This window comes from Odocoileus virginianus, chromosome 18 (genome assembly GCF_023699985.2).
Source record: "Odocoileus virginianus isolate 20LAN1187 ecotype Illinois chromosome 18, Ovbor_1.2, whole genome shotgun sequence".
Taxonomy (NCBI): Eukaryota; Metazoa; Chordata; class Mammalia; order Artiodactyla; family Cervidae; genus Odocoileus; species Odocoileus virginianus.
The window spans coordinates 9,833,958-9,861,373 of NC_069691.1; the positions used below are offsets into that span (position 1 = coordinate 9,833,958).

The window sequence follows — 27,416 nt, forward strand, 5'->3', positions numbered from 1 at the left end:
GTACGGTGGAATTCTCTCTCTGCTACATTCCTTTGGGGGTGGGGGGCAGCGGTGGAAAGGAGGGGCATGGAGAAAGGTTCATGCTATCTGGCAATCATTAAAGTCATCATCAAGACTTGGGAGTAAAAGGGTCTCAACTCTAAAATATGGGTGCAGAATCTCTTCCCATAGTGTCTGCATGGAGTTCTGAAACTGGGAAAAAGCTTGTAAGGGGGCACTGTGTTTGTCTGTGTGTTCATTTGGGACCAGTAAGAGACAAGTTTGTGTTCACTAGTTCCCAAGGTATTTATACTGACCACTATTTACCCAACACTAACCTAGCAGCCTGGAAAGAAGCCCAGGGAGGATGAGGTAGCTCTTTTCCTTTCTGTCTAGAATACTTTCCTTTAAGATATCCAGCCCCTCTGAACCCAGGTGTGGACCCAGAGCTCAGGGTGGGCCAATCACGGTACCCAGCCACAGTGACTGGTCCAGGAAGGCACATGTGACACAAGACCTTCTCCAGGGTGCTTCCTTAGAAGCCAAAGAAGAGTCTCACCCTTCTCGTGTGTCAGGAGCTGTGCGCCTGTGATGTAGAAATGGCCAGTGACCAGGTTCCCAGCCAAGTAAGGGAACCTGGAGGCATCAAGTTCCAAGCAAAGCCTTCTGGGCTGTCGAGCCCTGACCTGTGTATGAGTTACAGACCACTCTGGGGTTCACTCATGCATGAGGCCCGCTCCACCCTTCTTGAGGTTTGGTTATCAGAGCTAGAATTTCATCCTTTACTGTTTCAGTTAATTCACTTTGCATATCTACCCAGCAGAATGAAAAAAGAAACTGGCGAGTAGACACTTACGGAAAGACAAGGCACAGATGCTGCCCTCAGAGAACTTAGGATTCATATGAAAAGACAGGGACAATTACAGAAGAAAATAAAAGTTAAAATATACTGAAGGGCTTCCCCGGTGGCCCAGTGGTAACAATTCCACCTGCCAATGAAGGAGATATGCATTCAACCCCTGGTCTGGGAAGATCCCACATGCCACGGAGCAACTGAAGCCCATGCGCCACAACTAGTGAGCCTGTGAGCCACACATGACCGCGCCCACATGCTGCAACTACTGAGGCCCATGTGCCCTGGAGTCCACGCTCCTCAACAAGAGGATCTGCTGAAATGAGAAGCCCGTGCAGCGCGAATGAGAATAGCCCCCGCTTACCGAAACTAGAGAAAAGCCAAAGGAGCAACAAAGACCCAGCAGAGCCAAAACCAAATTAAACATATATACATATACTAAAGCATCACATAGTACTTACTTCACATACACCTGCACAGTGAACAATTCTATTGCCAAATGTATGAAGGATGTACTAGAGTGGACAAGCTGAGCGGTCTACAACAAAGCCCATTATTCAGATCCGCTTGGGACTCAGAAGTTTCCGGCCTTTGTTTTAAACAATTTCACTTTCTGAAAGACAGTGGAATGGAAAGCACACAGACATCTGAGTGAGATGTAGGAAAAAATCTGGACCTGCCACTCCCAGCTACCTATTCATGTCAATCTGGATGCCTTCATCTGAAAATACCACCTTGACTCAAAAGGCCTGATACGATACAGAAATGGATTTTTCCAATCTGACAAGTCCAGGGGTGGAGTGACTTTGAGGTTAGTTAACGCAAAGGCTTATTCACGTCATCATAGACCCTGGTTCTTCAGCTTCTCCACTTTGCTATTTCGGGTCATAAGATGACTGTATTTATTCCAGGCGTCATACCCAGGAAACATCAAATCCAGAGATTCTACAATTGTTAATGTCCCCTTAGGAATTCTAAATCTTTTTCAGGACATCCAAACCCCAACATTAGTTTGAACAGAGTCACATGTCAAACTCCAAATTAATCACTTAAAAAAGGAACAACTTCACCCTGATTGTCTTAGTTAGGACTTACACTTGGAATATGGGCTAGGAATGCCTTCCTCTAAAGCATGTGAGGGTTAGGGGTAAGGGAGTGTGCAATATACTCAACATAATTCAGGCTCTACCAGCAAGGAAGAAGGGGAGATGCAAGCTGAGCTAGCAACTAATAATGTCTGAGGGAGTGACACAGGTTTCCTGCAAAGCTTCTCTGAGCCTTGATTTTCTCATCAATAGAATGGGATTCAAAATATCTATGATAAAGGTTTGTGAGGAATAAATAGAATAGTAACTTGCTTAATATATAGTAAGTTCTCAGTAGGTATTCACTTCCCCCTTTCCCTTCTCATTCAAAATACATGTGTTCAACCACACTTTTTTGAACATTTACTATGCACTAGGTATGACAGCCTGGTGGGCTGCCGTCTATGGGGTCGCACAGAGTCGGATACGACTGAAGCGACTTAGCAGCAGCAGCAGGTATCAGGGACATGGTTGCAAATAAGACAGAGTCCCTACTATATTTACATTCTGCAGGAGAGACAAATAAAACACAGCAATTGGTAAGAAAAGTAATTGTGATCATGGTAATGATGAAAGAAGCAGAAGGAGATGTCATGTTCAAGGAATCTTTTGATACTTTCTTTTTAATTTAGAGGGGGAAGATAAAAAAATAGTATCTCACTTCTCCTGAGCATCAAATTTAAAGAGAAACATTCACCATACACTGATCTTTGCTCCTTTAGGCTCAGTTGATTTTTCCAAAAGTGAAAGATTATTTCAGTTATACTTTCCAATCTTAATTCTGCAGTGGTAACTTAAATTTTTGTATACTTCCATCACATAGATTTTTAAAAAATCTCTCAGCTTATCTATGGTTAAAAGAATAAAAATGATTTCCTCAAGGAAAGTTCAACCAATGGTAACAGCCACAGTTGCACCACAAGGCATACGCATAGCTTTTAACATTTTTTTAAATTAGGGCAGGACAGTAAATCTAAATGTATTTCGAAATTTTTATAAGTTTTGTACTGTCACAAAAGCACTACCTCACATTCACAAATTATGTAATTCAGAGGTTCCTCGATTTGGCTGTGTATCACAGTACCACAGAAAACTTATTAAAAATATAAATACCCTCAATCTTCATTATTTGTGGATTCTATATTTGCAAATCCACATACTAACTAAAATGCATTAATGATCCCCAAAGCATCACTCATGGCACTTTTATGACCACTCGCCAACAAATACAAAGAGGTAAAAAAGCTCAGTCATCCCATATGCACCTTCCTGGCTGAGGTAGAAAAAGGCAAGGTTCTGTTTTCTCGTTTAGGCTTTCGTACTTTTTCCGCACACTTTCTGAAAAATTAGATAGTCCTTTCTGCAGTCTAATTAGTGGCCTGATTTTTGCATTTTTGTGCTTTTTGTTCAGCACCACCTCCCTTCCCTCGACCTGTGCAGTCCCTCCAGCAGGACTGAAATGTTATCTAGCATTCCTTAGCTCCAGAAGGCTGTGAGAGGACCTTGGTTCAGGTACAAGTGCTGTTGGCCATGAGTTCAATATTAATGAATCAACATCCAAAATAGGAAGAGGAAATGTGCTTATCTCTGTGTAAGGCCACTCGGGAAAGTGCTAAAGTAACACCTGTACTGCATAATGAAGCTATGGGAAAGATGGAGAAGTAGCTAAATTTGTGGGTTCATGATACAACAATAGTTCTGTTTTGTTTAAGCAGAGTGGGTAGCATTACTGTGAGGGTGAAAGCCAAAGAAATTTGTGGTCATGTTACCCAGAGTCAAGAAATTCTAAACCCTACAAAAATAAATAAGATACAGGATATATTGTACAACATGGGATATGGAGCCAATTTTATAATAACTACAAATGGAGTATGAAAGGGTGAAAGTGAAAGCTGCTTAGTCATGTCCAACTCTTTGTGACCCCATGGACTATACAGTCCATGGAATTCTCCAGGCCAGAATACTGGAGTGGGTAGCCTTTTCCTTCTCTAGGGGATCTTCCCAACCCAGGGATCAAATCCAGGTCTCCCGCATTACAGGCGGATTCTTTACCAGCTGAGCCACAAGGGAAGCCCAAAAAATAGTCATCCAAGCTACTTCCTTTCTAGCCTGTCATGGGAGGCCACAACAGTCTTTGTGTGAATTCAGGTCAAGTAGCTGACAATCAGAGCCTAAAGACACAGGAAAAAAAGTTATCTTTTTTTTTTAAAAATTGAGGTATAGTGTATTACACAAGTTTCAGGTGTACAACAATTTGTATAATAGACTATACCTCAATTTTTTTTAAAAAAAGATAACTTCTGTCCTTGTGTCATTAGGCTCTGTCAGCTTCTTGATCTGCATTCACAAAAAGACTGTTGTGGCCTCCCATGACAGGCTAGAAAGGAAGTAGCTTGGACACCTAATTTTTTTTTTTTTTTTCCCAAACACTGGCTGATTACTAAGAGAAATCACATCTACCTATTGAGACACCCTCCACCCATCTATCCACCTCCTCATCCACCACATGTAAGCATCAAATGGGCAGCATCCATGAATATTTGTCCACTAGAGTGACTCTAATAACTACTCCGTGATTTTTCACATAATAGTAACTCTTTCCAAGTTGTGAGGGGAACTGAATTCTTCCTGTAAATCAGTGGTTCTCAAAACAATGGCGATTTTGTCCAGGGGACATTTGGCAAATCTAGAGCCATTTCAGTTGCTACTGGCATCTAGAGCATAGGGGACAGGGATGCTGCTAAACATCATACAATGCACAGAACAGACTCCATCCCCAAAATAAAGAATGACCTGGCCCCAAATGTCAATCATGCCCAGGCTGAGGCAAATCTGCTTACAAGCATGGATGTAATAGTCACAGTAGGCAATTTCTCACCCTTGGACACTGCACTCCTGCCATATTTTACTGTTGAAATGACACAGCAGTTTTGAGTCACATTACCCCCCAACAGCATGCCTACCATGCAGTGTGTGTTAGCCACTCAGTCGTGTCTGACTCTTTGTGACGCCCACTACGCTCCTCTGACCATGGAATTCTCCAGGCAAGAATACTGGGGTGGGGTGCCATTTCCTTCTCCAGGGGATCTTTCCAACCCAGGGATCAAACCTGGGCCTCCTGCATTGCAGGCAGATTCTTTACCGTCTGAGTCACCACTATGCAGTAGTTGTATGGAAAGATGCCTGGGGAAGGTGTTTCTCTCTCCTGTGTTACTGGTTTATTGTTACTCATCCTAAGCCAAGAAGCCATGTGTATTTTTCTCCCCAAGTTTTCAGACATCTATCTTTCCCATCTGCACTACCCATCCCTATTTCCTTCTTTGCATATCACACAAAGTGCAGTCCAGCATCACAGGAAACAGGTGTACCCTGACCCTGTTTGTGAGTTTCCACAAAGGGTCTGGGGTGAGGGGAAGCACATCCAGGGGCCCATGACCACGTCCTATGCCTTCACCTCCCTCTTCTTCCTCTCCGGAATGAAGGGAACCTTGACCTGCCTGAGATGCAGACTCTGTGATAACACACGAGATCAGACCTGCTCTCCAGCTATTTCAGTCACATGCTCAGGCAGTGAGCAAAGAACAACAGATTACTAAAGACTGTACTCCCTGAACAGAAATATTTGCGGGCAGGGCAGAATACTTGAACTCAGGTGCAGCATTTCATTTTCAGTAAGGTTTTGTTTCACAATGAATATGGGATCTTCCTGGACCAGGCATCGAACTGGTATCTCCTGCATTGGCAGGCAAATTCTTTACCGCTGAGCCACCAGAGAAGTCCCCAAATAGACTATTTTTTTAGAGTAAGTTTTTAAGTTCACAGCAAAATTAAGTGGAAAGGGCAGAGTTTTCCTGTTTCCTGCCCCCTCGTTACACCCCTATCCTTCCCTACTATCAACGCCCCAAACCAGAGTGGTTGATTTGTTATAACAGATGAACCTACCTTGACATATCATCTTCACCCAAAATCCATAGTTTGTATTACGGTTCCCTTTCAGTATTGTCCATTGTGTGGATTTTGACAAGTGTATAATGACAGGTATCCACCATTTCAGTGTCATGCAGAAAACAGTTTCACTGCTGTAACAATCCTCTGTGCTCTGCCTGTTTATTCCTCCCCTCCCCATCCCTAACAACCATTGAATTTTTTTTTTTTTTTTTACAGTCTCCATACTTTTGCTTAATCATTCAGGATATAACTTTTTCAGATTGGTTTCTTTCACTTGGAAATGGGGGGGGGGGGGCAAAAAACCCCAGATGAGACCTATTCAAAGAGACATAAAATAGTATCACGTGTTCAGAAAACCAGGGCTTCCCAGGTGGTACAATGGTAAAGAACCTGCCTACCAACGAAAGAGAGGCAAGAGATACGGGTTCAATCCCTGGGTCAGGAAGGTCCCCTGAAGTAGGAAATAGCAACTCATTCCAGTATTCCTGCCTGGAAAATTCCACGGAGAGGAGTCTGGCAGGCTGCAGTCCATGGGGTCACAAAGTCAGACACAACTGACCGACTGAGCACACAGGCGTGTTCAGAAACCACATGTGATTCAAACAGAGCATCATGTACAAAGAGGAGGACTGGAGAGGTACCCAGAGGCCATATCAGGAAGGGGCTTGTGTCATTTGAAGAAATCAGGACTTATCTTTTAGGCAACAGGAAGTGATCGAAAGGTTTAAGAAAGAATGTGAAATTACCAAATTTTCACTTCTGACAAATTGCTCTGATGGTGGAGGTGATGTGTGACTTGGTCAAGTAACTTGACCTCTCTGAGCGACTTTATTCCTACATTTGTAGAATGTGGACAATTGTGTGCACACCGTAAGACTGTTGTGAGGATTAAATGTGCTAATATACTTTGTTATTGTTATTATTATTGTTGTTGTTATTGCTGCTGTTATCAGAAGACTGAGAGGTCAGAGGGAAGGCAGTGAGAAGCAAATTCATCTGTTCCCACATGGTCTTCATCAACACAACATTGTTAGTCCAGAAAACACTTGTCCTGAAAGGTAGAAGTGGCCAATAGCTTCATTTTTCACTGCAGGAACATCCTCTAAGACCAGTGAATTTTGCAATAAATAAAAAGCATCAAATGATGGTTTATACCCCAGGGCTGTTTGAACCCTTTGCTTCAAAATTGTCACCTTCGCTGCTTCCTCCAATCCTACACTACTCTTCACTGTCATTATCCAAGACCCCACATCATCAGACCCACCAAGCAGAATTCAAAACCTCTGAAATAGCCGGGCTAAGCCCTCTTCCCTCTAGATGCTACCAGGAGCCTGGAGATGGAGCCTTCCTTCACTGGCCATCGGCAAGAGGCTCTGCTCTGTCTTATGACCAGATTGTTGGTGACATTTTCAGGAAGCCAGCATTCAAGAACAGGCAGCCTGGCAAGTAGCAACGCTGCAGGTGAGGGAGGAAGAGAGACGGATGATGACAAGAGAGGAGTGACTGAGTGAAGCATTATCGAGAAACCTTAGGGATAGGCTGTGGGGAGAGAGGACACTTCAGGATGAAAATTGAGTAACTGGGTAGATAGATCATAGAAGGCTTTTCTCAAGTAGAGCCCACACAGTTTGGCGGGTATGATCTGGTATGTGCATTGACACCTATCAGAATCAGTTTTGTCGGGCTTATTCTGATTTCTACCCATTCAACAGGATGTAACCCCAAAGACCCCATCAGCAGTGGGAATGCCTGGATGCAAACAGTTTGGCTGAGGCTTCTCGGGTTCCATAAATGAACATCATCTCCATGCTCCGCTTGGATAGAATTCTCTCCTCAATGAGAAACTCCACCTCTATGTGGCTGGGCCTGCTTTGGGCCCTCTGTTCTTTCTTGTGCCTGCCTACAGGCTCTCTCATGTGCGGATGTGAGAGCTGGACCATAGAGAAGGCAGAGCGCTGAAGAATTGATGCTTTCTAATTTTGGTGTTGGAGAAGACTCTTGAGAGTCCCTTGGACAGTAAGATGATCAAACTTATCAACTGATCAAACAGTAAAGTCAATCTTTAAGGAAATCAAGCCTGAATATTCACTGGGAGGACTGATGCTGAAGCTGAAGCTCCAGTACTTTGGCAACCTGATGTGAAAAGACCCTGAGGCTGGGAAAGATTGAAGTCAGAAGGAGAAGAAGGCGACAGAGGATGAGATGGTTGGATGACATCACCAATTCAATGGACATGAACTTGGGCAAACTCCGGGTATTGGTGATGGACAAGTAAGCCTGGCATGCTGCAGTCCAAGGGATCATGAAGAGTTGGACTCGACTAAATGACTGAAGAACAAAGACCAATTTCTAAATTGCTAATGCTCAGAAAACATAAAATCCATTCTCACTGATGTAGATTTTCTTGAAAATTTGGGTGGAAAGACAAAGGAAGGGTGAACAACTCCTCCTGGTGTTAGCAATGGAGGTCTGAGGTCCCAAGAACCTCCTCCTCCCCCACCATCCCCTACCTGGGCAGAGCAGGATGACGGATCACCTGCCCATCAAGGAAAAGGTGAAGGTTCCCTTTGCAATCTCCCTCGGCCCTCAAGTTCCTCTCAGTAGGCTGACCCACTACCCTGCCCCCCAGTAGGCCTTTCCGGTCTTTCCAGCTGATAACTCCTCTTCTCACATTCCTTAGCAAAATCCGTGCATTTACATAATTCCCTCAGCAACACAAAAGCAAGCAAATAGGGCTCAGCCAAACAAAAATTCTCTCACCTTCCCCAGGCCACCCTTCTTTCTTTGTCTGAAGGTATACTTATTAGAGAAACAACGCTGACTACAGGAAAAGTATACTTAGATGAAGACTAGTCTCTGGAAACTGGAAGTTGGCACTTGTCATATTATTTTATGCCCAAATATTTCCCTGTCCAACCTCCCACGCCTTCAAGTGTTTAGATTGATGGCACTTGTTAAAACTGTTCCCCTTTGCGGCTCAAGACTCCTCTCTCCCACCTTTTCTTCTACCTTTTAGACTATAAGGGCTCAGATTTCTGGCCCATCTCTCCCCTTCAGTTGCCATTATCAAAATGAAGTTCACTATGCTCCTCTGCTCCTGATCTCAGGAAGCCTTGGTCTGCAACAGTTTGGAGCCGGGCTTGGGTTCCCAGCCAGAGGATGGGCTGGGTCACAGCGGTGAAAGCGCCAGATCCTAGCCACTAGACAAGTGGTCAGTCACAGGGCTCAGAAAATAGTGAAGGTAGTAAAGCAGTTAAGACGAAAGACAACAGTATGTGTAGATAGGCACATGAGCTGACTCAGAGGGAGAGTCCTTGAGTCACACCCTTGTGACCATTTGAATTACTTTTAGGGAGTATTTCTTCTGGGTTTCATTTGGCCAGTCATTTTGATTTGCCTGGTTCACAGTCTACATTTGATATATCTCAAGTTCCTCCCATGTGTGCGTACACATCTCTTAGCCAGGATGGAACCTACTGCAAAGGCATCTGGGTAGAGCATCCCTTGACATTGCTCCCCCTTTGGCCTGCAAGGAACCTGTTCTGTGCATGTGTGGTTGGGGAGGTCTCCTGAACAAGAAATGTGTGGTTTTGGCAGAGCCCAAACTCCTCCCTCAATTGTCCTGCTATTCTTGACTCAGTTTCGGTCAATAATGACTCTCCAATTACTTTACCCTGGAGGGGTGGGGGGATGGAGAGGGGGGCATCTACCTCCTGCCTCACTCCCACACACTCTTTTGGGAATAATTTCAGCAAGAGTCAAAGGTTCTTTCTTTTTGTTTCCATCCTTGGCATTTCTTTTTTAAAGTGCTACATTCAGAGCAACACAGAGTCTGGGGAATGGATGAGATAGTTGAGACAGAAAGGAGATGAATAGATAAGAAGAAAATCTTTTTTTTTTTTTAAGATGCGCCGTTTGTTACAGATTCACATACTTCTTTACCCTCTTTCTAAATTGAGCCAATAGTAGCTTCCAAGGTTGTTGTGAAGTAAGAAATATTAAAAAGTGCTTAGAACATGCAGAAAAGAAATGCTCAACAAATATTAGCTGTTGTCATTATTCTCTCAATGGGCTTCAAGGAACATATTTGAAGGGGCATTTTCCTTTAGAAAGAGAGGTAGGGAAAGTTTCCCCAAGGGAAAACATGTCTCCTTTGAATAAAATTAAATGAAGGAACTCTGACTGGGCCAGCAAGAGTTTACTAGTAAGTTTGACAAAGAAAGTAAACTGTAAATAGCCAGTAAGTAATGTTTAAGCTCTTGATTAGCTCTGCAGAAGTAAATCTTTAAAAAAAAAAATTGTGTGTTTTTTAAAGAAAGCATTGGTTTTTGTTTTTAGCTAATCTTAAAGGTAGTGAAGCCTTCACATGAAATGCATGAAAACTATGGAGTTAAACAAGATCCTCCTTCTGTACCAAGACTGCTCATCCAAGTGACTCCCACGCGATCCATCTGAATTTTTTCCTGTCCTGCTGAAGAACATTTGTTTTGCATTGGTATGCAGCTAAAGGAACCAACTATCCTTACCTAGTAAGCAATTAACACTTATCTGGGATCAGAAAATGAAATTCCATCTATAGAGCACCTGGGATCCTGAAGTCAGGTTGACAGTCCTTTGAGACTGGTTCAATGACTCTTCTGGAAAAAGTTCTCTCCACCCAGGATATACAACTGGAGTATCTGACAGCGTTGCCTAGAGTATAAGGACTCGGGACACAGTGAAAATCACCAAAGCTTAAATCTAAAAATATTTCTGTAGGTAAAAGAGAATTGCTCCAGGAAATCAGGGCTCCTATCCCCCAATCCAGCAAGTAAAGGCCAGGGGTAAGGAGTCTCGGTAAGACTCCCTAAGGCAAACCATATGTGGAAAATGCTCCAAATAAATATTTGGCAAGCATCAATTTTATAGAACTGGAAGGAATAGTTCTCAAAATATCAAGATGTGATATTTCAGGGAAATTCTGAATGCTCCTTTCTGTTCAGCATCATTTTTCTTTTTTTAACATAATTGAGATCACATTATAGGTCCTACTCTGTTTACTTCATTTAACCTACACTAATTTTCCATGGCATAGGCATACTATAAGAATATTTCATATTCCCAACATATGTTTTGTAAAGTACATAATTATTCCTCTATCACTGGAGATTTATGTATTTTTACATTTCACCATAAATAAAGAGCTGATAAAAACTGGGTTTAAATGTGGATCCAAATCTCTGGTTATTAGCCTAGGATATTTTCCAAGAAGTGAATTATTGATCAAAGAATTTGACAAATCATAGAAGAAATCAAAAAAAGAAATCAAAATATGCATAGAAATGAATGAAAATGAAAACACAACAACCCAAAACCTATGAGACACTGTAAAAGCAGTGCTAAGGGGAAGATTCATAGCATTACAGGCCTACCTCAAGAAACAAGAAAAAAGTCAAATAAATAACCTAACTCTACACCTAAAGCAACTAGAGAAGGAAGAAATGAAGGACCCCAGGGTTAATAGAAGGAAAGAAATCTTTAAAATTAGGGCAGAAATAAATGCAAAAGAAACTAAAGAGACCATAGCAAAAACCAACAAAGCTAAAAGCTGGTTTTTTGAAAAAATAAACAAAATTGACAAACCATTAGCAAGACTCATTAAGAAACAAAGGGAGAAGAACCAAATTAACAAAATTAGAAACGAAAATGGAGAGATCACAACAGACAACACTGAAATACAAAGGATCATAAGAGACTACTACCAGCAGCTCTATGCCAATAAAATGAACAACTTGGAAGAAATGGACAAGTTCTTAGAGAAGTATGACTTTCTAAAACTGAACCAGGAAGAAATAGAAGATCTTAACAAACCCATCACAAGCAAGGAAATTGAAACTGTAATCAGAAATCTTCCAGCAAACAAAAGCCCAGGACCAGATGGCTTCACAGCTGAATTCTACCAAAAATTTAGAGAAGAGCTAACACCTATCTTACTCAAACTATTCCAGAAAATTGCAGAAGAAGGTAAACTTCCAACTCATTCTATGAGGCCACCATCACCCTAATTCCAAAACCAGACAAAGATGCCACAAAAAAAGAAAACTACAGGCCAATATCACTGATGAACATAGATGCAAAAATCCTTAACAAAATTCTAGCAAACAGAATCCAACAACATATTTAAAAAATCATACGTAATTAGCCTCCAACTAATAAAAATTTAAAAAAATAAAATTAAAATAAAATTTAAAAAGAAAAAGAAAAAAAATAAATAAATAAATCATACACCATGACCAAGTGGGCTTTATCCCAGGAATGCAAGGATTCTTTAATATCTGCAAATCAATCAATGTAATACACCACATTAACAAATTGAAAGATAAAAACCATATGATTATCTCAATAGATACAGAAAAAGCCTTTGACAAAATTCAAGACCCATTTATGATTAAAACTCTCCAGAAAGCAGGAATAGAAGGAACATACCTCAACATAATAAAAGCTATATATGACAAACCCACAGCAAGCATCACCCTCTATGGTGAAAAATTGAAAGCATTTCCCCTGAAATCAGGAACAAGACAAGGGTGCCCACTCTCACCACTACTATTCAACATAGTTTTGGAAGTGTTGGCCACAGCAATCAGGGCAGAAAAAGAAGTAAAAGGAATCCAGATAGGAAAAGAAGAAGTGAAACTCTCTGTTTGCAGATGACATGATCCTCTACATAGAAAACCCTAAAGACTCTACCAGAAAATTACTAGAGCTAATCAACGAATACAGTAAAGTTGCAGGATATAAAATTAACACACAGAAATCTCTTGCATTCCTATACACTAACAATGAGAAAACAGAAAGAGAAATTAAGGAAACGATACCATTCACCATTGCAACAAAAAGAATAAAATACTTAGGAGTATATCTACCTAGAGAAACAAAAGACCTTTACATAGAAAACTATAAAACACTGATGAAAGAAATCAAAGAGGACACAAACAGATGGAGAAATATACTGTGTTCATGGATTGGAAGAATCAATATTGTCAAAATGGCTATACTATCCAAAGCAATCTATAGATTCAATGCAATCCCTATCAAACTACCAATGGTATTTTTCACAGAATTAGAACAAATAATTTCACAATTTGTATGGAAATACAAAAAACCTCGAATAGCCAAAGCAACCTTGAGAAAGAAGAATGGAACTGGAGGAATCAACCTGCCTGACTTCAGGCTCTACTACAAAGCCACAGTCATCAAGACAGTATGGTACTGGCATAAAGACAGAAATATAGATCAATGGAACAGAATAGAAAGCCCAGAGATAAATCCACGAACCTATGGTCACCTTATCTTCGACAAAGGAGGCAAGGATATACAATGGAAAAAAGACAACCTCTTTAACAGGTGGTGCTGGGAAAACTGGTCAACAACTTGTAAAAGAATGAAACTAGAACACTTTCTAACACCATACACAAAAATAAACTCAAAATGGATTAAAGATCTAAATGTAAGACCAGAAACTATCAAACTCCTAGAGGAGAACATAGGCAAAACACTCTCCGACATAAATCACAGCAGGATCCTCTATGACCCACATCCCAGAATTTTAGAAACAAAAGCAAAAATAAACAAATGGGACCTAATGAAACTTAAAAGCTTTTGCACAACAAAGGAAACTATAAGCAAGGTGAAAAGACAGCCCTCAGATTGGGAGAAAATAATAGCAAACGAAGCAACAAAGGATTAATCTCAAAAATATACAAGCAACTCCTCCAGCTCAACTCCAGAAAAATAAATGACCCAATCAAAAAATGGGCCAAAGAACTGAACAGACATTTCTCCAAGGAAGACATACAGATGGCTAACAAACACATGAAAAGATGCTCAACATCGCTCATTATCAGAGAAATGCAAATCAAAACCACAATGAGGTACCATTACACGCCAGTCAGGATGGCTGCTATCCAAAAGTCTACAAGCAATAAATGCTGGAGAGGGTGTGGAGAAAAGGGAACCCTCTTACACTGTTGGTGGGAATGCAAATTAGTACAGCCGCTATGGAAAACAGTGTGGAGATTTCTTAAAAAGCTGGAAATAGAACTGCCATATGACCCAGCAATCCCACTTCTGGGCATACACACCGAGGAAACCAGATCTGAAAGAGACACGTGCACCCCAATGTTCATCGCAGCACTGTTTATCATAGCCAGGACATGGAAGCAACCTAGATGCCCATCAGCAGACGAATGGATAAGGAAGCTGTGGTACATATACATCATGGAATATTACTCAGCCATTCAAAAGAATTCATGTGAATCAGTTCTAATGAGATGGATGAAACTGGAGCCCATTATACAGAGCGAAGTAAGCCAGAAAGATAGACCATTACAGTATACTAACACATATATATGGAATTTAGAAAGATGGTAAGAATAACCCTATATGCAAAACAGAAAAAGAGACTCAGATGTATAGAACAGACTTGTGGACTCTGTGGGAGAAGGCGAGGCTGGGATGTTTCGAGAGAACAGCATCAAAACATGTATATCATCTAGGGTGAAACAGATCACCAGCCCAGGTTGGATGCATGAGACAAGTGCTCGGGCCTGGTGCACTGGGAAGACCCAGAGGGATCGGGTGGAGAGGGAGGTGGGAGGGGGGACCGGGATGGGGAATACATGTAAATCCACGGCTAATTCATTTCAATGTATGACAAAAACCACTGCAATGTTGTAAAGTAATTAGCCTGCAACTAATAAAAATAAATGGAAAAAAAAAAAAAATAAAAAAATAAAAGGTCAAAAAAAAATAATAAGCAAAAAAAAAAAAAAAAAACACTGCATGATAGGTTTTAATACTCCTCCTACAATAAGTGCATGCATTTCTCAATATAGTCTCATAAAATAAATAAAACCAAAACTGGTGCACAGGAATTGGGTTTTAGCTTATTGAATTTCAGTTTTTCATATTAGCAATTTGTATTCTTATTTCACCTTCTGTGAATACTTCCCTGTAGTTCAGATGGTAAAGAATCTGCATGCAATGCAGGAGACCTGGGTTCAATCCCTGGGTCGGGAAGTTCCCCTAGAGAAGGCAATAACAACCCACTCCAGTATTCTTGCCTGGCGAATCAATGGACAGAGGAGACTGGCGGGCTACAGTCCATGGCGTTGCAAAGAGTTGAACATGACTGAAGTGACTTAGCACTAGCACTCATTCATTTTAATCTTGGCATCTTAATACTTTTAAAAAATATATTAATATAAGGGGTTGAGAGGTAATGGTGAGTAATGACTAAAGGGTACAGAGTTTCTTTCTGGAGTGATGGAAATGTTCTAAAACTGATTGATGTTATACTGACTGATGTTATACTAAAACCCACTAAACTGGAAACTTTAAATGGGTGAATTATAAGGTATATGAGTTATATCTCAAAAAGCTGTTTTTAAAATAATATTAGCAAAAATAACTTCCATATTTCCCTCTTTCAAATTTATTATCAAATTTTCCAAGTCTGATTGTTTTTTGCCTTCTCATATTCAGGAAGTACACACTCTGAATTAAATCTCTTATCTATTCCTTAATGAATCTCATTGTTTTTATTTGGAAAATTCCCTTACATGCAAAGACAGTCACCAACAAGTTCTTCCAATTTATTTTCATCCTTAATCCATCTGGATTTTCGTGCACATTACAAAGTTACAATTTAATGTTCTCCAAACAGGTACTTATTAAGTTTATCCCTGTCCCCTCTTCCTCACCATGTTCCAATGATTGCTATGCAAGGTTTTATATATACCAGCATCTATTTCTGGGCTATTATTGCTTTCAGTCTGAGAGTTCAATTATAATACTCTCTTAACATTTATATATAGTATTAGTTGGTTTTATATATAGTATTAGTTGACTTCATTAATCCCTTTCAAAGCATTCTTAGCTATTCTTGCACATTTTTTCCTTCTGGATGAAATTTAGAACAATTTTACCAACCCTTTGAGATTATGACACTGCACTTATATTTGAATGATGGATTAATCTGGGCAGAAGGGACATATTTAAAATATTTACCAGCTAGGAGCAAAAATTTTTTTAATCTACAGAAGTATTTTATTCTTCAGGTCCCACACATATCTTAAGTTTGTCTGTACATTTTACAGAGCTTCTTGCCATGATCAAAGATAACCTACTCCCCTTACATCCTAAAACAACTTTTTTTTTTGCTTGAAAATGGAAAAACTGGTTTTTGTATGTGTGGCAGTATTTGCTAATGTCTTATTAATTTCAAGTCCAGATTTCTGAGCATTCAACTTGGACTATCATCTGCACTAATGAAAACAGCCTTTTCTTTCTCAATACTTATAACTCATCTCTAGTTCGGGTTTTATTACACTGAAAAATAGTAAATCAATATTCTGATGACAAGGTCTGAGCACTTGCAGCATATATTAAAATTAAATCCTTGACAAGCAAACTTAAAAAGGATACATAAAGCTCTCAAGCTTTCAAGAAAGAGCTGAGGTTAATCAACTGTGCCACATTGTAGAGTCCGCTTCATCTAAAATGAGACTAAAGATTATGTATACATATAGCTGATTCACTTCATTGTACAGCAGAAATGAACACAACCATTGTAAAGAAATTACACTCCAATTAAATAAAATAAAGTGGGGCTAAAGAGCACCCAGAGTCAGCCTACTGGCTCAGACGGTAAAGAATCTGCCTACAATGCAGGAGTCCCTGGGTTCGATTCCGGCGTCAGGAAGATCCCCTGGAGAAGCGAATGGCAACCCACTCCAGTATTTTTGCCTGAAGGAATTCCATGGGCAGAGAAGCCTGGTTGGGCTACAGTTCACGGGGTCGCCAAGAGTCAGACATGACTGAGGGACACTCATGAAGAGAACGCAGAAGGGTTTACCAGATCAGGTGAGGAGACACCCGGAGCTGGCACTCAATACTCGGGGAGAGGGGGGACTTCCCTTTTCCCTCTGGTGTGCTCTCCACATTCAGACCGCAGCAAGTAACAACCTGTTAGCATTCATGGTCACTGTTGCTCAACAGACCTAAGCTTCCTCAGCAGATATAAGCCAAAGCTAGTGATGCCCAGAAAGCAACAGTAGCTATTAAACTGCATTCTTCTAAAGGTCCCTGTGTAGCTCTTTTGGCATAAACTGTGTTACACTTTTTACCATTAACACCACCCTCTCTCAGACATTTCTGCCTAAGAATTAAATTTTATGCTTTGAATAACTACTCACACAAAACAGTTGTTGGTTACAAACTATCAGATCCAACTACTAAATTTAATATTGGGGTGCTCATAGGTAACAAAAAATAGTAACTTATGTAGCTAACAAAATAAGACTAACTTGTGGAGACAAGGCCCCAGTTTCTGAATAGCTGATTTTAATGGTGATATGCCTACTTCCAAATGCATTCAGTCACACTCATATTCAAGAGAGTAAAATCCACAGTAACCACACATGTCATGAAAAGTCTTGCATTTACTGATTTATTTTTACCATCATGAGAAATGATTTTTACTTTTCTAAGCCAACTAAAAAAGTTCAGGTCAGTTTATTCTACTGGTGAAATGAAGTAAAACATGGCTTCCTCCTCCCCTAGACGACTACAAGGAAAATCCACGTATGCTCTTTCATTTAAGTAAATTGTACTTGAATGACACAAATGTCAACACATGTTTAGAGACAATAGTTGATTTTCAAGGCTGAGTGGTGGCTTACCATGGTCTGAGAAAAGCCTAGGTAATCACCTGTCAAGGAAGAACCATTTTTGTTAACTCTTATTCTTAACATGAATCTTGATCAGCACTTCATTAACTAGAATACTTCCATTTAAAAAACTGCAGTTTCTGTACGTTTAAGGATTTATTTGGAAACATGATTTCTAATAATTCCCTATAAGAGACCTTAAATGACAGTAAAAGAAATTAGTGTTTAATAACTGACATATAGGAATTTAAGTAATATACCTTTCCCAAAGAACTTACATTTTTGCTCCTCCTGAATATAGTATGGGTTTCCTTTTGAAACTATCTTCTTGACTTTTCCAGTTGTTTGTCCCACTAGTATGAATTTAAGTTATGTTGAAAAGCATAAAATTAAAAGTCCTAATGGCTATATAATCCCTGTAAAGCTATTAGCAATAGGGTAATATTCAGACACCTTTAAGTAAGTAAACTTTCTAGAAAGAAAAGGTACCACAGTTTCATAAAAGATGGTGGGTCCATAGTTGTAGAGTGGGGCTTGGAGAAATGGATTCTAAAATCATTGTTTTTATGTCTATGGGGAGAAAAAAAATCCCTGCCAATTTAAACGTGAATAAGATTTAGTCACACTACAATAAGAGCAGTGCTATGAGTGATAACTTTAGATATTTATAAACTTCTTTAACTTTCAATTTTCAATTTTGTTAAATTCAAAAATCCATACAATTGAAAGCACACAGGCACGAAGCTAACAACCAGTGAGTCCAGGTGAAGGTTATATAATGTTCACTGTACCATTACCTTTAACTTTCCTGTAACTGCAAATATTCAAAATAAAAAGTGAAAATGTCTATAGTACAGTAGTCAAGACACCATGAATGAAGTTAAGAAAACACAAGACATAGACATGAAGTATGTCACTGAAAATCATGAGTTCTAGAATTTTTTTTTTTAAAAAAGGCCTAACTTACAGGTAAAACTTTTCTGCTAAAAGAGAGCATGAGAGAGACACGCAACATGCTTTAAAAGAACAAGTTGGATTAGAAGTCAACAGAGACAGAACGCTATGCATACAATGCCTTCACTGACATCACGTCTTGAATTTTCAATGCGGGTATATTTTTCTTGGTCCAACATTGGCTGCCATGTTAAATCATGCAAACCAGAGCAATCCACTGACTTGCACATTTACAAATGATAGGCTCCCAAAGTATGAAACTTCCATTCAGGAGGGTCGGTATAACAAATCTCTCCATAAGATAAAACTGTTTCCTAACTCCATGGAATAAAATGTTTTCTCAGCTGAATGCCTGAACACTGTGTGATATTATGAACTTCCCATATACTATTTAAGTTGGCTAAGTTTTAACAATAAAGTTCATAGATTTAATTTTTTTGACACCTCAGGTAATGATAAAAACTTCCTATGTCCTGTTAGATCTTCGGCTGAATGCTATCACCTTAGAAAAAGTGCAAGTTGGTGCTTTTTTAAAAATCTTCATTTACTTTTTTAGATATGAGATAGCAATAGCAATCACAAATCTCTCTTTTGGTGAAAAGTAGAGTAAAAACTATATGCTAAAAATAATATCAATACTGAGACAATCTGTCCCAAACCTAAAGTTCCCCTTTAGGATTCCCAGGCCTTCAAGCACAGTAGGTGGTACAATAGCACATCTTTCCCCTCCTCATAGGTTCTGAGAGAGAAGGGAACTTACAATGAAAGAGCTGAGGACTAACCAGTGGGCCGGTGACTTGAAGAAACAAGAAGTGGGCAAGCCAGTTCCTTTCTAACGGTGACAGAAGTGGCAGCTGGATGCAAGAGTCTGGAGCATGGACACAAGCTGATCCAAAGAGCAATATCCTTAATTTCTAGGGATAGTACAGATTGGTGCTTTTTAACACTCATTAGCAATTGTCTACATATGACTCTTCACCCTTTCTTAGTTCTACAGGTCAATTACTACCAAACATAAGAGAACTGAGGCTATAATATGGGTCACTATGAAAACTAGTTTATATACAGATGGATAGCAGGGTGTGGGGAGACTGGAGGAGAAGAGAGACATATTTGAAAAAACTGAGTGTTACTATGCAGACACTATAACAACCCAAGATACCTTAACTTCTTAAGTAACCTAAGATGATTCACAGAATCAACTAAACTAGAAATTGTTTCTTTTTTCCTTTTAAAAACACATATACATTGTTAAAAGCGAAAATGAGAAATATTCACATTCAGTCAAGCCCGTTTTTTCAAGTTCCCTGAGATGGCATATATAGATACACAACAAAGCTCAAAGTAACAGCAGAAAGTCAATCATTTACAAAGATCATTTAGATTAAAGCCAAATTTCTTTTTCAACAAACATAATCTACAAGATAAATTATATCCCAATTGGGTTATTGCTATAAATCTATTCAAATCAGGAAAACCCGTCATATTTAAAGCTCTCCAAGTAATTTTGGCACAAGTCAAATCTTAGAAGTTTTTAAAGTCCCTGAGCTCTTTAAAAGGCTAGCTTGCCTTCAGCCTGTTCCCCGGTCACCTTCCCCTACAATGCCTTGCAACCTGCCCGAGTCTCTCATTAACTCTAAATCCAGGCTTAAGAATACAGCCTCTCTAACCGACCCTGCGAAACCATGTCGCTTCTCTGGCTTGAAGAATACAGTTGGATTCTGGAGGTGGAAGCATCAAATGCGGGTAGATGTCCTGCCTCCCTATTAGTATTTCTAAACCTGCCTACAACGTTCAGGGTTTTAACGTCTCCAGGGCTTTATGCCTCAGATGCTCATCCAAACACTGGATGGCAAAGAGGTCGATGTCCGGGTCGAATTTGTTGGCAAACAAGTGGTGCACGCGCAACAGCCAGTTCAAGTCACCGGCTCCGAAAACGCACACGGAGCGCACGTGGACGCCGCCGCACGGCGGGTAGGGGGCGCCCTTGGAAACGTCTCCTTCAAAGTACTGCCATTTAACAAACCTGGCAATCGCCTGCATGTCAGACGTGTCGTACTTATGGCTCAAGGACAGTGAGCCTGGGACTTCGGGGATCCTCTGAATAGTGGCCCAGAGATACTCGTCAGGGCTGTATGTGTCTTTGGCCCACTCCATAAACTTTTGGATATTTTGGTTCTGGAGCACGTACTCCACATATTCCCTACTGACCACAAAATAGGCACTTCCTGAAAAGAGAGGTGTTTCAAGAGGTGGATGTATTTTGTCAGTTCCCGTGTTGGTCAGCTTTCCATTCACGACTTCATAATGCTTTTTCCACCTTTCTTTTTTATGGGATGGCATTCTCTCCGTTTCTAGGTTGTTCTCACCCATCAACAACTTGAGCTTCCTGACAATTTCCAGGTTGGTTTTAATAGGAAAATCCATTCCGCAGAGATTTATCAGGTACTTCCAGTCTGCATTCATCCTGGAGAGGTCCTGCATGCAGTTAAGGTCAGCCTGAACCCGGCTCCAGGATGCATACACCACGCTCTCCAGCTGACTGGCGACAAAGACATTACTGAAGCAGGATGCCATGCCCACAGCTGCAGCCAAAAACGATTCCTCTGATTTTGTGTCCACGTGAATACAATAGAAATTCTGAGGCATGTAGATGGCCCTCAGGAGCCTGTCAAGCATTTCAATTTTGTGATGAACCACTATAGAATATGCTATTGGAAACTCCGCCTCTTCTTTACTAAGTGGTTCTATAATATATTTGCGCTTCTTGATGAAAGAAGCACAATCACCAGTCATGTTTATGTAGTCATAGTTTGTCCATCGAGTGCGCTTCTTAAATTTCACTGTTAGAGTCTCAAGCTTCACCTTTTGGATTTCATCTACATCACCCTGTAGAATTTTGGTGCAATTAATATTACTACTAGGATTCTCTTCAAACAGCTCCAAATGTCCAAAATTTACAAATTCAGGCTTTTGATGAATTCTTAAAACAGTGAATGTGACCAGCGAAAAAACAAGAAATAAGAAGTAGTATTTAGTGGGATAAGAAAAAAGTTTCCTCCTCCACAACTTCCTCAGCATTTCAACAACGGGGGACTTGGCTTTATTAAGGGTCGTCTTTCAGGCTTCAAGCAGTACTGATTTCCTCTCTGATGTGGTGTGGAGATTTGTCAGTTTGCATTTATCAAAAGTGCAAAGGCATCTTGAAATGGACGATAGCACTAAGAGAAAAATAGAAAGGGTACACACACATATATAAATAGAATCTTTTACGACATCTTCTCATCAGGTTCAAAAACTGTCCTCTTTGCTACGAGGTCAGAAGACAAAAACAAAGTGGGTCAATCCAAGAAAAGTGTTAAAGGATACCCATCATCTCTAGTATTAATGCCAGATTATCTTTTTTAAAAAGTTGAGTACAAGGATATGCTAGAATATCCTATAATCAACACTTTACCTCTCAGGTATATTGAGGTACAAAATACAGTTGAAGACCTATAGGCTATAGTTATTGAATTCTCCATAGCTGGTGAGTTTTGGTGTTTATTTTGCAGGGGAGGGAGGGGTTATTGTTGCTTTTTGTTTTGTTTGTATTGCATAGCATATGGGATCTTAGATTGAATTGCACCCCCTGAGTAGAAGCATGGAGTCGTAACCATTGGACCACCAGGGAAGTCTCAGTTGGTGAGTTTTTGATCCTGGGCCAGTGGTAATTAGCATCCCTTGCCTAGAAATTGTTACTAATCTGGGTTTCTCCAGACACATCCATTAATGTCCATCAGTTGGCATCAGCAGCCCCAGATATTTGAAGAGATCAGATCCATTCTACTCTTCATCAACTTAGGAGTGGGGTGCACTTAAGGAGACGTTCAGAAATGACTGAGCTGCTAAGAGTCTCTGAAGGAAAAGCAGGTCAACTGGATTTTCCAAGTGGAACAGAAAGTTTCAGGTGAAAGCAGGTCAGATTTAGAACTGTTTTGGGTTGACCTCACTTTGTTCAATTCCATACCAGGCACCACAGGAAGAGAAAATATACACGACCCAAAATAGAGAAACTGCACTGGTATAACAGGCTATAATAGTTAAGTCTTGCTGAAAAACAACACTTGTATGCAAATTGTAACTTATGAAAGACTCTTTGTCTGCATTCAAATTCCAGGAGCCTAACCCACTTTTATTATGGAAAATGTTTACAAACATACAGATGCTGTTTCATTTTCAAAAGTCAATTTTATTACTTGGCAACTGGTTCTAACAAATAAACTCAAATACTATCAACTCTCTCAAAACCAGATTTATAGAGATTTGAAAAATTTTTAACACCAGAATTAGCGCTACAATTTTTTAATGCTTAATTAGGAAATAATTTGTGAATATTGATAATACAAATAAAAATAACTGACCATCATTAGTACAGAATAATATTACAAAAGTACTTAGACTTTACCATTTAAAATCAAGAAAAGTCAGGATCAATTAGTTCTCTGATTCCAGGTAACATCCTGTGCCCATGTAGAGTGCTTCTTATGCAGTCAGGTTTCTTAAATGTACCAGGCATCCAGCAGTGGTGTTATGTCCCATAAGTCTTTTTAAAAAAACAAAGAGTGAAACAAAAAGAAAAATTTTTGAAGAGATACATACGCCCATGTAAGTATACACACACACTCATAAAGCATACTGGTCTACTAATTCGACATATTCACTTTTTTCTTCAAAATGATGGCTGGTCATATTCACTTTTTTCTTCAAAATGATGACTACTTGATGTCTCTCTTTTAAAATTTTCTTCTCTCCAGTCTTTTTTTTTTAACTCTGTATTTGTGGATAAACATTTTAAAGGTTTGAGGACATTCTGCAATTTAGCTTGAACTTTTTTAAAGAAAACTCTGGTAGTATTTCCCAAAATGTGTACCTAGGAACAGCTTAATAGTCCTATATGATTGGAAAAGTCAACATACTTTATGCCTGCTGTGAGAATTTCCAGTGCTCACTGGCCTACTGAAGACAATCCTGCAGCTGAATTAGTTGCTTATCTCATCTTTTTTCAACTGTCTTGTCTATTATCCCATTCCAAATCTTTCATGGAAAGCAACATTCAGAGATACTGTTAAAATTCGTAAGCATCTTAACCATTAAGACTGCCCCAACCATTAAGGCTGAAGAAGCTGAACGGTTCTATGATGACCTACAAGACCTTCTAGAACTAACACCAAAAAAATGATGTCCTTTTCATCATAGGGGACTGGAATGCAAAAGGAGGAAGTCAAGAGATACCTGGAGTAACAGGGAAGTTTGGACTTGGAGTACAAAATGAAGCAGGACAAAGGCTAAGAGAATTTTGCCAAGAGAATGCAATGGTTATAGCAAACACCCTCGTACAACAACAGAAGAGAAGACTCTCTACATGGACATCACCTGATGGTCAATACTGAAATCAGACTGATTATATTCTTTGTAGTCGAAGATGGAGAAGCTCTACACAGTCAGCAAAAACAAAACCAGGAGTGGACTATGGCTCAGATCATGAACTCCTTATTGTAAAACTCAGACTTTAAATTGAAGAAAGTAGGGAAAACCACTAGGCCATTCAGATATGACCTAAATCAAATCCCTTAAGATTATACAGTGGAAGTGACAAAGAAATTCAAGGGACTAGATCTGATAAAGAGCCTGAAGAATTATGGACGGAGGTTCATGACATTGTACAGGAGGTAGTGATCAACACTATCCACAAGAAAAAGAAATGCAAAAAGGCAAAATGACTGTCTTTACAAATAGCTGAGAAAAGAAGTGAAAGACAAAGGAGAAAAGGAAAGATACACCATCTGAAGGCAGAGTTCCAAAGAATCGCAAAGTAAGGAAACTTAAGAAAACCTTCCTAAGTGAACAATGCAAAGAAATAGAGGAAAACAATAGAATGGGAAAGACTAGAGATCTCTTCAAGAAAATTAGAGATACCAAGGAAACATTTCACCCAAAAATGGGCACAATAAAGGACAGAAACAGCATGAACCTAACAGAAGCAGAAGATATTAAGAAGATGCAGCAAGAATACACAGAAGAACTATACAAAAAGAGATCTTAATGATCTGGATAACCACGATGGTGTGATCACTTGCCTAGAGTCAGACATCCTGGAGTGTGAAGTCCAGTGGGCCTTAGAAAGCATCACTACGAACAAAGCTAGCAGAGGTGATGGAATTCCAGCTGACCTATTTCAAATCCTAAAAGATGATTCTATTAAAGTGCTGCACTCAATATGCCACCAAATTTGGAGAACTCAGCATGGCCACAGGACTGGAAAAGGTCAGTTTTCATTCCAATCCCAAAAAAGGGCAATGCCAAAGAATGTTCAAACTACTGCACAATTACACTCATTTCACATGCTATCAAGGTCATGCTCAAAATCTCCAAGTTAGGCTTCAACAATATATGAACCAAGAACTTCCAGATGTTCAAGATGGATTTAGAAAAGGCAGAGGAACCAGAGATCAAATTGCCAACATCTGCTGGACCACAGAAAAACCCAAGAGAATTCCAGGAAAACATCTACTTCTGCTTCATTGACTACGCTCTGACTGTGAGGATCACAACAAATCATGGAAAATTCTTAGAGATGGGAATGCCAGACCACCTTACCCGCCTCCTGAGAAATCTGTATGCAGATCAAGAAGCAACAGTTAGAACCGTACACAGAACAACAACTGGTTTGACTTCCCTGGACCTCAGATGGTAAAGAATCTGCCTGCAATGCAGGAGACCTGGGTTTGATCCCTGGGTCAGGAAGATCCTCTGGAGAAGAGAATGACAATCTACCCCAGTATTCTTGCCTGGAGAATCCCATGGAGAGAGGGGCCTGGTGGGCTACAGTCCATGGGGTTGCAAAGAGTCGGTCAGTAATGAGAAACTGACATTACTACTACTGCATCAAGGCTGTATATGGTCACCCTGCTTAGTTAACTTATATGCAGAGTACATCATGAGACATGCAGGGCTGGATGAAGCACAAGCTGGAATCAAGATTGCCAGGAGAAATATCAAATAACCTCAGATGTGCAGATAACACCACCCTTATGGCACAAAGTGTAGAGGAAGCAAAGAGCCTCTTGATGAAGGTAAAAGAGGACAGTGAAAAAGCTGGCTTAAAACAACATTCAAAAAACTAAGATCATGGCATCCAGTCCCATCACTTCATGGCAAATATATGGGGAAAAAATGGAAAGAGTGACAGACTATTTTCTTGGGCTCCAAAAATCACTGCAGATAGGGACTGCAGCCATGAAATTAAAAGACTCTTGCTCGTTAAAGAAAAGCTATGACCAACCTAGACAGCATATTAAAAAGCAGAGACATTACTTTGCCAACAAAGGTCCATCTAGTCAAGGCTATGGTTTTTCCAGCAGTCACATACAGAAGTTAAGAATTGGACCATAAAGAAGGCTAAGCCAAAGAACTGATACTTTCAAACTATGGTGTTGGAGAAGACTCTTGAGAGTAATGCAAGGAGATCAAACCAGTCAATCCTAAAGGAAATCAACCCTGAATATTCACTGGAATAACTGATGCTGAAGCTCCATTACTCTGGCCACCTGATGCGAAAAGCTGACTCACCGGGAAAGACCCTGATACTGGGAAAGACAGAGGGCAGAAGAAGGAGCAATAGAGGATAAGATGGTTGGATGGCATCACTGACTCAATGGACATGAGTTTGAATAAACTCTGGGAGTTGGTGATGGACTGGGAGGCCTGGCGTGCTGCAGTCCATGGGATCTCCAATAGTTGGACACGGCTGAGCAACAGAACAACAATGAGAAAGGTATTTAACCAAACTGAGAATTTCAATTAAAAAAAAAAAAAAGAAGTTATAAGAAAGAACCAATAGAACTGATTATATTGAAAGTATAATAAAACAATCGAAAAACTGACTAGAGGGGCTCACAGCAGGTATTCCTTCCACAGAAGGAGTAAGTGGAAATGAGGAAAGGTGAAGTGAGAGTACACAGCCTGAGGTACAAAAGAAGAAAAGAAGAAAGAAAGAGGACAGAGGTTCAGAGATCTGTGAGAAAACATTAAGCACATCACCAAATGCATAACAGGAATGTCAGAAAGAAAGTGGAGCAGAGGATGGGAGATAAGGAAGAAAGTTACTGTTGTTCAGTTGCTAAGTCGTGTCTGATCCCTTCGCATCCCTACAGATTGGAGCATACCAGGCTTCTCTGTCTTCCACTGTCTCTCGGAGTTTGTGCAAACTTAAGCCCAATGAGTCAGTGATGCTAACAGGGGGCTGCATTCATGCATGGCGGAGGGTGAAGACAAAATGTGAATAATGGCTGAAAACTTTCCAAATCTGACTTTTTCTAATTTTTACTTAAGTATAGTTGTTTTATGAGTTTTAGGTGTACAACACAGTGATTCAATATTTTATATATTATGCTCCATTTAAAGTAACTGCCCAATGATAATTACATTTTCCTGTGCTGGACAATATATCCTTGTTGTTTACTTATTTTATATATAATAGTTTGTATCTGTTAATTCCATATACCTATTTTTGCTCCTCTTCTGCCTTCTCCCTACTGGTAATTATCAGTTTGTTCTCTCTATCTGTGAGGCTGTTTCTACACTGTTTTTTATATTGATATATTTTTTTAGATTCCACATAAAACTAATAACAAAGTCTAGTTTTTCTCTGCATGACATATTTCATTAAGCATAATACTGTCTAGGTCCATCCACACTGTTTCAAATGGCAGGATTTCATTTTTTATGGCTGAGTATAATATTCCATAAAATTTATTTTGTTTCCGTATCTTGGCTATTGTAATTAACACTAATATGAGTCCTGGGGTGCATGTATCTTTTCAAATGAGTGCTTTCATTTTATTC

The 27,416-nt window shown here is 39.8% G+C and overlaps 1 protein-coding gene across 9 annotated transcripts in view; it reads right to left on the bottom strand.

The window, feature by feature from the left end:
• Window positions 1–27,416, bottom strand: part of GCNT1 (glucosaminyl (N-acetyl) transferase 1) — a 201,947-nt gene that overhangs the window by 137,281 nt on the left and 37,250 nt on the right. For 7 of the 9 annotated variants that reach the window (XM_020877614.2, XM_020877615.2, XM_070480326.1 and 4 more), the window contains 2 exons: window positions 22,978–23,115; window positions 17,343–21,751 (listed from right to left, as the gene is read on the bottom strand). The exons of the other annotated variants lie outside the window; for them this stretch is intronic. In XM_020877614.2, coding sequence (XP_020733273.1) covers window positions 20,325–21,611 — 1,287 coding nt within the window. In that variant the 5' untranslated portion in view covers window positions 21,612–21,751; window positions 22,978–23,115 and the 3' untranslated portion in view covers window positions 17,343–20,324. Of the gene's footprint in view, window positions 1–17,342; window positions 21,752–22,977; window positions 23,116–27,416 lie in introns of those variants that run through there. 9 annotated transcript variants of the gene reach the window in all.